Genomic DNA, 13362 nt, shown 5'->3' with positions numbered 1-13362 from the left:
TATCCAAGGGTAGCCTCTCCTGTCCAAATCCTTCCCCCTCCCCCTTTTTTTAAAAAGAAAGGTGAAATACAATGAGGGTCTCTGCAAGGACCCCCCCCCTGCCCCTCCCTTGCCATCATCCCCATCGCTCCGGCCTTCTGCTTTGCACACCACAGCAGCTCCCGCCTCACAATCACCACGCGGGCCAAGAGATCTCGGTTTGCACCAGCTGCTGTGCCCAGTGGCTGCCCATGGTGGCAAGGTTATGGACACCCCGCCCCGATGCCAGTTGGACCACCCTCCGTCTCTGGGGGCAGCTGAGGAAGTGATGCCCCCCCCACCCTCCCAAAAGCAGGCACAGGTGCTTAAAAGGAACCAGTGCCAATGTGCCCCCCCCCCAGGAGACAAATGCCCAGCTAGTCATGTCTGGAGAGGAAGGGGCTGGGCAGGTGGACGAGGACGTGTGCCCATCTGGAAGGCCATCACTGCAGTGGGGAAGGGGGGAGGGCTGCAGCCCACTCCTCGTCGTCGCCAGGAGGCTTGTGCAGGCGAGCCCCTCCTCTGTCCCCTCCCCATTTCCACAGAAATTAGAAAATTAGGTCACCCGTGACAAACCGCAGCAGCAGCAGCAGCGAAAGCAAATCACCAGCAAAAGATCCCTTCGGAGTTGGGAGGGGTGTGGCACCCTGGCATCTCCACGGATCACCCGGACACTGCCACGCGCCTCTCCTCTACACGGCTCCCACCAGGTCCCCCCTCCCCTGCTCGGCGGCTCTCCTGCCCCCCCCCCCCCGGGCTCAGTGTCGGTGGGTGGGGGAGGCTCCATTGACATGGGAGAAATCCTCTCTTCCCTCCACCCAGGTAGCCCCCCCCCAACACCCTTCAAAGGCAAGAGAGGGGGAAACCTCCCTTCTCCCCGGACCACGCAAAGCCCCATCCTCCCCTTCCTCTCCGGCCAGCAGCCCCTGCACCATTCCCTTGCTGCCACGGGAGGAAACGGGCTGCAAGCGGTGGGGGGGGGGCTGTGCCGCCCCCTCCCTGCAGAAGAGCCGCGAGCGCTGCCTCCCTCCCCCCGCTCCCCTCCGGGGACCCCTCCGTCCGGGCGCTCACCTCTCATGGTCGGCGCTCCTGAAGCCCGGGAGGACGTGGCGGAAGCTGCTGTGCCGGTCGAGCTTGGACTGGCTCTTGGTCCGCTTGATGGAGCCCTTCAGCTGCCGGCTGAGGAAGCCCTGCGGGGAAGGAGGCAGAGGCAGACGGGCGTCAGCGGGCGGGCCGGGCCGGGCGGGGGGCAGGCGGCGGTGCCCGGTGCAGAGAGCCGCCCAGCATCCGGCAGCCGAGCGGCGAGTGAGCCGGGCGGCGGGGCGACGTCGGCGCGAGACTCCCCGAAGCCTCCGTTGCCTTGGCAACCACCCGCTCGCAGGAGGAGGAGGGGGGGGGAACGCAGCGCTGCAAGCCGAGCGTGTTGCAACGGCTGGCACATCAGCACCGGGCGGGGGGGGGGGGGAGGCGGCTGTCGGGAAAGGGGGCCTCCCCCCTCCCTCCATAGCACGATGCCCGGGACTCTTTGCCCCGTGGCATTCGAGCCAGCCCAGAAAGCCTGGCCCATCCTGGGCACCAGGGTCCCTTTTGCACCCCTCTTGTTTCCTACTTGGCACCCCTTGGCATTTGGCCTTCCTCCCCCATCCTGCCTTCTCCCAACCCTGAAGGTGCAACCTGGACCATTATCCTTGGCTGCACTTTTGGGACGCTCAGGAGCATTTCCCCTGCGCATCGAAAACCTTAGCCAGCTTCCTGTCCGGGGCCCTCCATCGCCGGGGGCCCAGAGCCTCCTTTTAACCCAGTTTTTGTTTCCTTTCCACCTTGTTTTTCAGCCATGCCTACTCAGTTTTCTTCCCCGAAGTTCGTATGGTCTTTATGTTCTCAATCATTTGCAAACCGGCCAGAGTGTCAGGTGGACTAGAAACTTGATCAATCATCACCACCACCACCATCCACAGCCCTGTTCTGGACAACCGAGAAAAGCCGGTTTGTTCCAGGTCTAGAACTCCATCCGGGGCTGAAAATGGCTCTCGCCTGTTGAATCACAGCACCTGATGCAGCCACAGCCCTTGTGTGCCTCCGGATGAGACACCTGGCAGCTCCGTGGGCCAGGAGGCCAAGGAAGGGGAGGCCCCACCTGTCCGCGACCCCTCCCCAGCCCCTAAAATGACCCCCATCCAAATTTCAGAAGGGGAAAGAGAAGCGCAAGGGAGTTCTGGTACCTGTCCTGCCCAAGGAAAGTCGCTTTTCCCAGCTACGCACAAGGTCCAGCCATTCCCTGGTGGATGGATGGCTTTGGCCTAGGAAATGCCCACATTTATCTCACTTGCTCAAAGCCTCTGGCTGGAGATGGAGGCCCACCCCTTGTCCTGGTTGCCAAGCTGTCTTGGCATGCTTTGGGGCTGCCTCACCTGGTCTGCAGCCAGCAGGGCACCAGGGTGTTGGCACAGTTGGTTGTGCCAGGAAGAGACGAGGCTGCCAGCCCCAAGCCCCTCGTTGCTTGGAGTTCAGGGCAGAAAGGGCAAGGAACACAAACCAGGACCCTGCCCGGCTCTCTCCAACGCCTGCCCACCTCAGAGTTGTGGCGGTGGGCACACCTGCCCCAAAGGGATGCCCACCATATGCTCTGTATCCTCCAAGGCTGCCAGGACAGGGAGAGGAATCCTGGCAGGTGCCCTCGGCTAGGATGGAAGGTAAATCAGACGGCATGGGACACACTGCAAGCGCCAGACCTCCCAGCGCCATGCTATTGTTCATGGGAGGAAGGACAAAATATTCCGTGTTATCTACCTGCCTCTCCCAGCGGAGGTAATTATACCTTCCTTATCACCATGGCTACAGATACCTTAGAAAATTATACACCGGCCCTGCCTGGCGGGAGAAGGATGTTGTTAAGGGGAGGCAGGGAGGGATTCTGCTCCGCATCAGCACTCCTGGTGCCCGGCCTCAGGCAGCCCACCTCCCTTTGCTCTGACCCGACCCCTTCAACGGCAGAGACGCAGTCCGTGACCCCCTTACGCACGCCCCATCCCGGCCCCCTGACAGTGACGGCTGCTCACCAGCAGGAAGCGGCGGCCGACGGGGCAGAGGCGCCAGCCTGGTGGCCCCAGATCCCTCTCCTCAAAGGTGAACCAGGACCGTGTGTTGGAGCCTCCATGGTTAGAGGCAGTGTACCAGGTGCTGAGGGTTAATTGGAGCCCCGAGCCCTGAGATTCTTGGCTCTTATCAGGAGGGGACCTTGTTGGATGCGCCTTCAATGTCTTTGCTCTCCTGTTCCCTCCCCAGTCTGGGAGCCCCCTCCACGGCCTTACGACACCCAGATGCTCGGTGGAGGTTGCGCACAATTGCTTCAAAAACAGGTAAGGAATGCGGGCGGGCAGGTGGGCCAAAGGAGCCCCTGTACCAGTACGGGGGCTGCTGCTCCCAGCTGCCACCAGTACAGCCGTACTGGGCCGTACCACCCGGAGGCCACCACTGCCTTCTATCTCTAAGCAAACCGCTCTTCCTTTCTTCTCTTCTCCACCTTGGGCATCCCTCAGTTGTGCCGTCTCGGCTGGCAGCCCTTCTGCAGCCCCGGAGCAACTCCGAGGGGGACCCCGTGTGGGTAAACGGCCCTCAGCGTGGCTGGGAGGCCGCCCAGACAAAGCGCCAAGGCTCTGCAGAAGGCGCCCTCCGATGGGCCCGAGATGAAAAAGAGCCCCTGAGCCTTTTCCGAATCAATCTAGAAATTCTCCTGTTTGAGCCTCTCCGGTGCTTGGCAGGAGACGCACGAGATTTATTCTCCAACAGAGAGCAGTAGATCCCAATCAAAAGCTGGCATTTGAAACCCCAGACACTGCGTGCGGGAGAAGGCGAGAATCTGTGGAGAGCAGAGGAGATAATCATCGCCGGCTGACAGGAATTTATTCCCCTTCCTATAAATCTACACTTCCAGCCCACTTTCACCAGGCACCATCGGCCTGGCGCTCGTGCCCTCCTGATCAGTGATGGATCACCGCTGTGCCAGCCTGGCCTGGTGCTTTTCAAAGGTCGGCTGGCATCCTCCCTCCGTGTCAGCACCTGGCAAGAGGCCACGAGCCACCCAGCCTTTGCTTGGCCTCCTAAGAGGCATCTTCAGACGAGGGTCTCGGTTGGAGGCCTGGAACAAATCCCCACTTCTGGAGTTTGGCTGCCGATAAAGCAGCCGGGGAACATTGGGGGAATCTCTGGAAGGTCTCAAGCATTTCCTTGCAAAACCTCTCTCTGTTTCAGTAGGGACTAGAAACTTGGTGAACAGCACATGCCGAGATTTCCACAGATTGCGAGAAAAAGCGGTTCAGGCTGGGCTTCCTTCAGATGTGGCCGGAGGGTCCGGAGACCCTCGAGTGAATCATGCGCAGAGCAGGGCCTGATTTGGATGAGGTCTTAGTGCTCTCTCCAACCTGATGATGAGACACTTCCTGGCCTCCTGTCATCCCCTTCTCTCTGATCGGAGAACTGAGGAAGCAGAAACAATCTGACTAAGACTGCCAGATAATCGCATGGCTTAAAATCGAACCAGCAGCTACCCCAAAATAAACTGCGGCAGGGACGCTCCTCTTTTCCCCTCTGGCCTCCCTGGTCCCTCATCCATCCACCTGTCCCCAACATATCTTAGTCAGGGGAGGGGGGCAGGCTGGTGTGGCCAGTTGCTGGCCCCTCTCAGCAACGGTCAAGGGGGAGCAACGTCCAAGAGCTGACCGCTGCTTTGGCTGCTCTGGTGCTGATGCTGGGGGCCTTTGCTGCCCCCGGCCCTCTCGCCAAGGATGAGGCTGGCTGCTCCTCCACTTGAAAGGACAGGGCTCAGCCGAGACAGCCCCCTCTGACCCGGCCGGGGAGAGAGACCTGGGTGGGCAAGAGTTTCGCCCCTGCCTCTCCTCTGCTGGGAAGGATAATTTTCCACCCTAAAGCCTCTTTTCCAAGCCCTCCGCAGCCAGGGGGCCACCATTGCCAAAAGGCTGAGAGGGGGGGACATGCCCACTGCCATGCCAGCCCGGGCCCTTTGGCTCCCTGACCAGTCCGTCCGTTTTCAGAACGCGCCAAAAGGCCCGGCCCGGCAGAGAAACGGAATCCGGTCACCATGGCAACGGGAGTTGGAAATAGCAGATGGAAATCAATGTCACCTCCCCGGCTGCTGCGGCTGCCGCCGTTGAGGTGGCAGGGAGAGGAAGCAGGCTGGCAGCAGCGGGCACGGCCTATGCGCTGGGCAGGAGGCCGAAGGACGGGCATGGCAGGCAGATGATTGCCACAACTAAGAGGGAGCTGCCGGGGCTGGCAAAGGGGCAGGAACAGAGAAGGGAAGGGGGCCGAGGTCTCTGACATGGAGGAATCGGGACTCTTTATCCCCTGGAACTCACTGTCACAAGAGGCAAAGGACAGCACTAACCTGCTCCTTCCGGAGGAAAAGTCACCACCTAGCGCTGCCCCCGATTGGCCCAACGTGCTTAATCTCCAACCCAAAAGCGTAGCCGAATAGAACGAGGGTGCAGAGCCAGAACTAAAGCTGCCCCCTTAGAGTTCGAAGCAAAGGGTAAACTGAGGCTCAAGAGATACCTGAAATGCCAACCTCCCCCAGCAGAAGCCGGCATGGTCATTTGAGGCAGCCTCACTGGCCTGGGAAAAAATCCCATCGTCTCTCAGATACCATCTAGACCAGGGGTCTCCAACCTTTCGGACCTCAGGAACCACTAAATTCATAATTTTAAATCCCGCAGACCACTAATAGGATCTGCCTAATGATCTGCTGGGTGGGCCTGGCTAGGTGATCATGTGACTGGGTGGGCATGGCCAACTTAATGCCACTCACGTCAAGGGGGGCCTTGCCAGCCCCTCCCTGCCTGCCCGCCCGGGGTCCTTAGGGCCCCAACAGGAAGCAGTTGCTGGAGCTAAGCAGCCACCACGAAAAAGAGTTGGCAAAAGAGCTCAGTTCAAATTCTGACCAAGAAGGAGGCTCAGCAGAAGCACCTCCCTGAGGACTAGGAGCATAGGCTTTACAAGCAGGGGGAAGACCTGCGGGAGTGCAAGGCCAGGTACCGGCGCCTGGAGGCTCTGCAGGCTGATATGGTCAGCCAGTTCCAGGCCATGATGCAGTCCCACTGGAACGAGGCCCTCCGGCTCTTTGCCACCAGCGGCTCTTCCCTCCAGCCTTCGCCCAAAGCCCCCCACCAGGAGGTTGAAACAGACCCCAAGTTGGAATTTTTGTCCCCTTCCGACCCCCACCAAAAGACCCCGAAGGGGGAGACTCTCTGCAGCCACACAAGCGTTCATTGCACGTATCCGTCCCAGGGGGGCCGTAGTTTGAGGACCCTTCATTTAGTGCCATATAAAAAATGCAAATAATTTTTCTGAGGACCACCAACATTTTCTTGCAGGCCCCCCAATTGGTGAACGCTGATCTAGAGAGCCCTGAATCCACCTTCCAAACACTCCTGCATTTTCAGACCCATAATGCACAGCAGAGAGTGACTTGGATGGAGGAGGCTGAGATAGGATTTCATCGGATAGGTTGCTGGCCCTCGTGGGCCCCCAGCCTCCCTTAGGAAGGGGGAGCAGATCTGCCTGTCCTTCCTCCCCTCCCCTCGCATTGACTGAGCCCCCCTGGTTGATCCCCCAAAACGATTTGCATATAATTTGCTGCTGGCACTGGGTAGCTACGGACAGTTTAATGATCGTCATTTTCCTGTTTGTATATCATGGAAGGTAATGCGGCTTTTTTTCTCCTTAAAATTCAGTACCCATAAGAGGGTTTTTTATTCTTTGTTTTCTTAAAAAAAAAAACAGGCAGGGAGAAGGGGAATCATCCACAGACCCAAATTATAGTAATTTTCCCTTTTGGTTCAAGCGGTTTAGTAAACAATTAGGTTTCAATTAAAGACCGAGGGCTCCCACCGCGGAGAAGGGAGTTCGCTCGGGCTGCTCTCCTCCAGCAAGCATGAAAAACCTCTTGAAGAAAAGGACACCATTAAAATATAATTTACTCAGAGGCGGAGGGTGGGGGAGGGGGAGCTTAATGGCAGGAATTGGTCTGCAGGAGCAGAGGGGGAGGGGCAGAGATCCAAAGGACCTCCGTTTGGACCTCGCTTGCATGCAACCTCCAGCTTCCCCATCCCAGCGCTTGAGATGTTTCTAGGAAGTGAAGTTGGGGCAGGGGGGTGGGCATGTGGGTGGAGGAGAGAAGGACACCATGGGGCCAGGAGATTGCGGGCATGGGAAGTGCCAGGTCTGCTTCTTTGCAGGCATCCGTGCAGGGCTTGGGTACCTGCACCCTCTGGATGTGGCTGGGAAGGGCCGCGCTGGGCATCGGCCCCTCCCATGAGGCCCACAGCCTGCCCACGACAGCCTGACCCGTGCCCACAAAACATCACTTACAGAACACTTTTCCTTTTTTTTCTTAAAGGCAGTTTGCTTGATCAAGCGGAAGCGGATAAAAATAAAAGCGATTTGTGGTTAAGCCATAGCAGAATTCCTTCCTTCGTTCTGAAGGGCAGCACCCCCCCCCCCATGCCAGGCAAAAAGGAACAGCTGTTTGTCTTCAAGGAAGCAGCCTCCCCCAACCCCAACCCACACCCCTGACCGAGCAGAAATAATAGCTGGACAAATGTGCCCCCCCCCCCAGCTGCGAAAGAGACGGAAGGGACGGGCTCTGTTTTCCCATTAAAATCTCCCTCCAGCCACTCTTTGATGGAAGGTTTCTTTGAATGAAAAACCATGAAAAAATCAGGGCCACGGAAGGGAGGCAGGCGGGGAAGGAAGCTTCTGCTCCCCCCACCCCCCCACCCCCACACCCCGGAGCAGGGACGAACTCAATAAAGGATTGCTTTTATCCTTTACTTTGGGATAAATTTGGATAAATTACTTTTGATGCGGGAGTCTTGCATGAACAGCTGGTCAAAACTTCAGTGCTGGCTTTATACAGCTCAAGGGACTCCGCCTTGGGAGGCCAGGAGCCAATCACCACTCAGAGGCGTGGCCTCCCAGGGCGTTTATAAAGCCCCGCCCGCTCACATCCTCCTGCAGCGCTAAATACATTCTCCTATGGAACTCCGTGCCACTGGAAAAGGCCATGCAAGAGAGATGTGCTGGTTCCACCCACCCCAACCTGAGGGGATGCAGAACATGCGCAGAGGGCAGAAAGAAGGACTCACCGTGACTCGGAACGGGGTGGTGGCTGCCAGATCCATGCTGGGATTCTTCTCCAGTCCCCCACCCGGCATGCCACGTCTCTGCCCAGTTCTTTCCGGTGGGGACTCTGCAAATGACACAAAGAAGGAAAGAGGATTGAGTGGGGGAGAGAGAAAGGGGTGCTTAAGAATGACAGTGCCCCCCCCCATTCTCCACCGCCCACCCCCACCCATTCTTTTCCACCAAGGAAGGGTTACAATGGATTCACGCCCGCCAGTGAGAAGGACAATCCCAGGTTTTCACTCCTTCCCCACACACAATCTTGGGGGAACAGAAAAGTCCCCCCCTTAAGTCATCCGTCCAAGGGCATGATGGGAAACACGATGGGCTCAAGGCGTCACCCAGGAAGAGACGGATTCCGTATGCCAGCAGAGAAGGGAAAGGAAGAGGCATCCCTGTGCAACTCAAAAGTACAAAAGACAGCAAGTCAAAGTCACTCAGCTGCTCAGACCCTGCCTGTCAGGCCCTTTGGCCTGTCACACTTTCTATTATTCTGCATTTTCTATTGGGGGAAAATGGGAGGGGGGAATCGTATGGAGTTAGATGCTATGTAGCCATAACAACATTCTTTCTAGAAAGCCAAGGTCATCCTTTGTCTCTGCACCTCTGCACCTGACCGGAACTCGATGGGTGGAAGCTGCCCGCAGGGCAGTGGGAGATGGGACCGTGGGATGGACTCGTGTGTGTGTGTGGGGGGGTCAAGATCTTGAACTTTCAACTAGGTGGGGAAAACCAGGAAGCTTTCAGTTTCGGGTTTTCCCAGATGTGCCAACATGGCTCTCTTAATAAAATGGAACTTTGAGGAATCCTTTGCCTCGGACTCTGATTTACTTTTGGATGCTATTTGGACATTGCCCTCAGGGCTTTGGGTCCAGCAAAACCACCCTCCCAAAACGGCCCCCAATGCGTTCTTCTCCCCAGTTAGGTCTCTGCTCGTTGAAGGGCTGCCAGGTCACACGATGCTTAAACGTTCCTAACTGTTGGTGAAGAGACTCAGGCAGAAAATAAGCCCATCTCTGCAGGCTGGAAGTAGGCAGGAACGTGGAAGAATCAAAGATGACACTTCTGCCACATAAAGCGAAGAAACCCAGAGCCGGCCTTCCGACTGTTTCCCCGCATTTAATGACTCACTGCCATTTCCAGAAAACCAGGCCCTTCACTCAGCCAGGGCTCCAAAATTCTCCACGGCTCAATTGCCTGGACTTCAGAGTTTCCAATTATCTTCCCCACGGCTCTTTTTCTCTCTCTCAATGGACGCGAAGAAAAACCATTTCCTTCCACCGTCAACATCGCTGGCGGTTGGCACCAAATAGGATTTAGATCCGTCACAGATGAAATTGATGCAGAAACGTTTTTTATGAGAATCTCTTTTTCCCGTTTTACCTTGGCACATTGATCCTGGGTGAAGGAGGAAGAGGAGAGGAGAGGAGGAGAGGGCGGGGAGCACCTCTTCCGGCTACCTCGTTTTATTCAAAGCTTCCGGGTGCTGCAGTGCACAAAAACTGGTGCCATGCATTTATTTGGTTATTAAATTTATATGCCACCCATCTCGATGTCAAATGGCTCCAGGTAGCTTTTAAAAACATTTTTTTAATCAGGAGTCACCAACCTTTCGGACCTCAGGGTATTCATAATTTTAAATCCTATGCAGCACTAATAGGATCTGCCTATTGACCAGCTAGGTGGCCATGTGACTGGGTGGGCGTGGCCAACTCGGTGTCACTCATGTTGAGGGACACCTTGCCAGCCTCTCCTCATCCCTTCCCTCCCAGCCCCTCCTCGCCTGCCCACCCGGGCTCCTTAGGGCCCCAATAGGAAGCAGTGGTTGGAGTTAACAGCATCATAAGAAAGAATTGGCAAAACAGCTCAGTTCAAATTGGATCTGGCCGAGAAGGAGCCTCAGCAGAAGTACCTCACTGAGGACTAGGAGCATGGGCTTTCCAAGCAGACGGAAGACCTGCAGGAGTGCAGGGTGCCAGTGCCTGGAGGCTCAGCGGGCTGAGATGGTCAGCCAGTTCCAGGCCATGATGCAGTCCCACTGGAACGAGACCCTCTGGCTCTTTGCCACCAGTGGCTCTTCCCTCCAGACTTCACCCAAAAAACCCCACCAGGAGGCCGAAGCAGATCCCAAGTGGGAATTTCTGCCCCCCTCCGACCCCCACAAAAAGACCCCGAAGGGGGAGACTCTCTGCAGCCACACAAGCGTCCATTGCACGTATCCGTCCCAGGATGCATAGATTGAGGACCCCTGATTTAGTGCAATATAAAAAAGGCAAATAATTTTTCTGCAGACCAAAATTTTCTCACGGACCCCCAGTGGGTGACCGCTGTTGTCAATCATAGTTGGGTGCTCTCAGACTCCTTCTGACATTGGCCACCCTTGGAGTCCCTCCTTCTGCCACCTCTTATATGAAAGTAAGTCTTACTCGTCTCCAATAAACGCAAAGCAGCCGTTATTTGTCATCAAGACGTGCTTTGTATTCGGAAAAGCTACCGGAATACCCAAGGGGAGAAGTCAAGCGCTGGGTGGCTGCATGCGGATTCCTGCTCTATTCCAAGGGGTTTTTGAGAGGGTTGCTAATCCCCCACAGCGCTCACGTGGTTCCGTGTACGTGGCACTGTTAGCCGGGTACCCAAGCGACTCTCTGGCCTCTCAAAAGGCATCGCGGGGAGAGCTCCCCGCTCAGAAATTGCGTCCCGGCTGTGCCACTTGAAAGTGAGTGCGTCAATCTGCCCGTGTGCAGGAGAGGCTCTGTCGGGCTCAGAGGCAGAAGCAGCAGCGCAAAGGGGACCCGGATCCAATTCCTGCCCCTGAGCCCACTCGCGAGTGGGAGAGACTTTGCCTGTCCCAGCAGGCCTTAATCCACTCAGCCCAAACGGTGAAATCTGCCAGTTTCCCGAGGCTCCGGGGGTCATTATGGAGGTTTCCATAGCTGGAATAACAGAGGTGTACATGGAGTGAGGCTATGCACCACCATGGATGTCCCGAGCATCAGAATTTCCCAGGGGGACAAATGAAGCCGCAACGGTGCTATGAAATCTGGAGAAGGGTCTGCTTCCTTCATAGGATGGGCGGGAAGTGATGGCTTGTAGGAAGGACACCTACCTCTAATACCCAGGGGGGGGGGCAGAGAGAGGGTCAGCACTTGCAACTGAGGCTTTGCTTCCGCTTTGCCCCCCCCCCCCAGTTCTTATGCACTTCTGCAACAGCTGTCGGACACCACAGAGGTTCGCCAGCCATGGGCAAGCAGTCCTATTTTGCAGGGGCATCTGTTGGTGTCCAGCCCCATCCTCTGGCCAGGAGGCTCATAGACGGAGTGGCTAGATTGGGGTTGGACTAGAAGACCTCCAAGGTCCCTTCCCACTCTGCTACTCTGTTAAACCTACATTGATTTCTTGAGTGCAAAGTAGCAGCCATATATCCAGGGCCTCTGCGCAGGCCTACGCAGATCGACTGAGGTTTCAAAACTCCAGGGGTTTTTTCCCCCTCCTGCTTCTTTGGGGGGGGGCATAACAGACCCCAGGAGCCCAGTGTGTCTCCCACCTCCTTTGTTCCCGAGGCTGCAGGTGCAAAAATGCACCCTCAGACACAGCAACATACAGTCGAGCTTTCCTGGCTAGAAACAAACATCCTTCAAACCTGGTTCCCAACATAAAACGACCAAAGCAAGATGCCCCTGTCCTTCCGCGTCTAGAAAAGCCAACCGCCATGGAGCACCAGGATGTCCCAGCTGCAGCAACACCCAATTTAACAACAATGCTTAGCATTTGGGAGCATGGCCTTGGTTTCTCAAGGCAAGTCCACAACGCTTGGGAAGGAGTGTGTCAGGCAGCTGCCTTGCGAACCTCCATGTCCAGAGGCAGTCTACCTTGGATTCCAAGCTACTGCAAAGGAGCCAGCAAAGATCTAAAGAGGACCCAGCCCTCCCCCTTCCTTTCCCTGCTGAGTGGGGGGGGGCGTTCTCAGGTGGCATTTTTGAGCTGTGTTTCCCCCCCCCCCCTGAGGAATGGGAGCCTTTTCATCTGGGAAGAAGCCCTTGGCTATTTCCTCTTTGGGATTAGCAAGATCTTTAACTTCGTATCTTTTTTTCCCCTCCCTCCCTTCTTCTGCTGCTTAAGAGCCAGGCAACATTTTACAAACTTGGCTAAACGCCACAAAGCAAACAGACCATTAGAAAGAAAAAAAGAAGAAGCAAAATAGTTTCCAGAAACACAAACAAACTGCAAAAGAAGCATGCATGTCTGGAGAAGAGAAAGGAGCAGAAAAGAAGACCCTGAGAAAGGTTTGCTGGTTTCTCTGCCCCCCCCCCCCCAGGTCTTGCTCAGCCTAGGAGGGGCAGGAGTCTGATGGGAGCTCAGGCATCAATTCTGCCCCCCCCCCCCCCCCGGGTAGACCAAGGCTTTTGACCTGCAAACCAGCAAAGGCCTGGCTTCCAAGAATTGGAAAATTCTGCCTTGCAGCTCCAGCAGATTCGCCTCCCCTGACCCACGGGTTTCCCCACCCCACCACGGGAATCAGCTTCCCACAGAGGCTGTCTGTCCCTCCGGGCCCTAGAGAAGCCCATGGAGGCCTGGGGAAGGCAAGGGGAGGGACGCCCAACATCCACCGAGTGCTCCCTGCTCCACAGATGCCCCTGCAGGCTGACTCACCGAAGGGAAGCAGCAGTGCCCGTCAGAAGCCCACGTGCCATGACGCGCTGGGCAGCTCCCAAGGGAGCCTCGTGGCGGGAGAGCGTGACCTCATTGGGTGAAGGAAGAAGGGGTTCCTCTGGGCCAACTCTGGAAGGCCAGGGGGGAAGGCAGGAAAGGCCTCGGCCTTGGGGGGGCTTCCTGGATTAAGCTCAGAGGGACCCCCCCTCTGAGGAAGAGGAGGCGAGAAAGGCTGGGGGCAGGAGCCCAAAGACACAGAGGCACCCCAGTTCTCTCCCAAGGCCGCCCGGCCAATGAAAACTGTCCTTTCCCGTCATCTGATCCCTCCCTTCTGGGCAGAACACCCTCCGATCCCTTGAAAGGGGGCGGGGCTTCTGCAGGACCAGGTGGAACTGGATTTACCTGTCCTGCCTTGGCCACGCCCCCACCCACCGAGGGAGCTGCTGCCTCACCTGGAGTGAGTTCAGGTATTTCCCTGGCCTGGGAAGTTCTGGG

At 56.8% G+C, this 13362-nt stretch overlaps 1 protein-coding gene across 4 annotated transcripts in view; it reads right to left on the bottom strand.

Annotated features, from left to right (window-relative positions):
* Positions 1 to 13362, bottom strand: part of DAB2IP (DAB2 interacting protein) — a 56694-nt gene that overhangs the window by 38805 nt on the left and 4527 nt on the right. For 3 of the 4 annotated variants that reach the window (XM_081967446.1, XM_081967444.1, XM_081967445.1), the window contains exons 2-3: positions 8181 to 8284; positions 1090 to 1208 (exon numbers count right to left, since the gene is read on the bottom strand). In XM_081967446.1, coding sequence (XP_081823572.1) covers positions 1090 to 1208; positions 8181 to 8284 — 223 coding nt within the window. Of the gene's footprint in view, positions 1 to 1089; positions 1209 to 8180; positions 8285 to 12867; positions 13227 to 13362 lie in introns of those variants that run through there. The other variant, XM_081967447.1, reaches the window with a different exon arrangement.

Source organism: Natrix helvetica (assembly GCF_964273705.1).
Source record: "Natrix helvetica genome assembly, chromosome: 15".
NCBI lineage: Eukaryota > Metazoa > Chordata > Lepidosauria > Squamata > Natricidae > Natrix > Natrix helvetica.
This window is presented reverse-complemented; position numbering and strand designations above follow the sequence as displayed.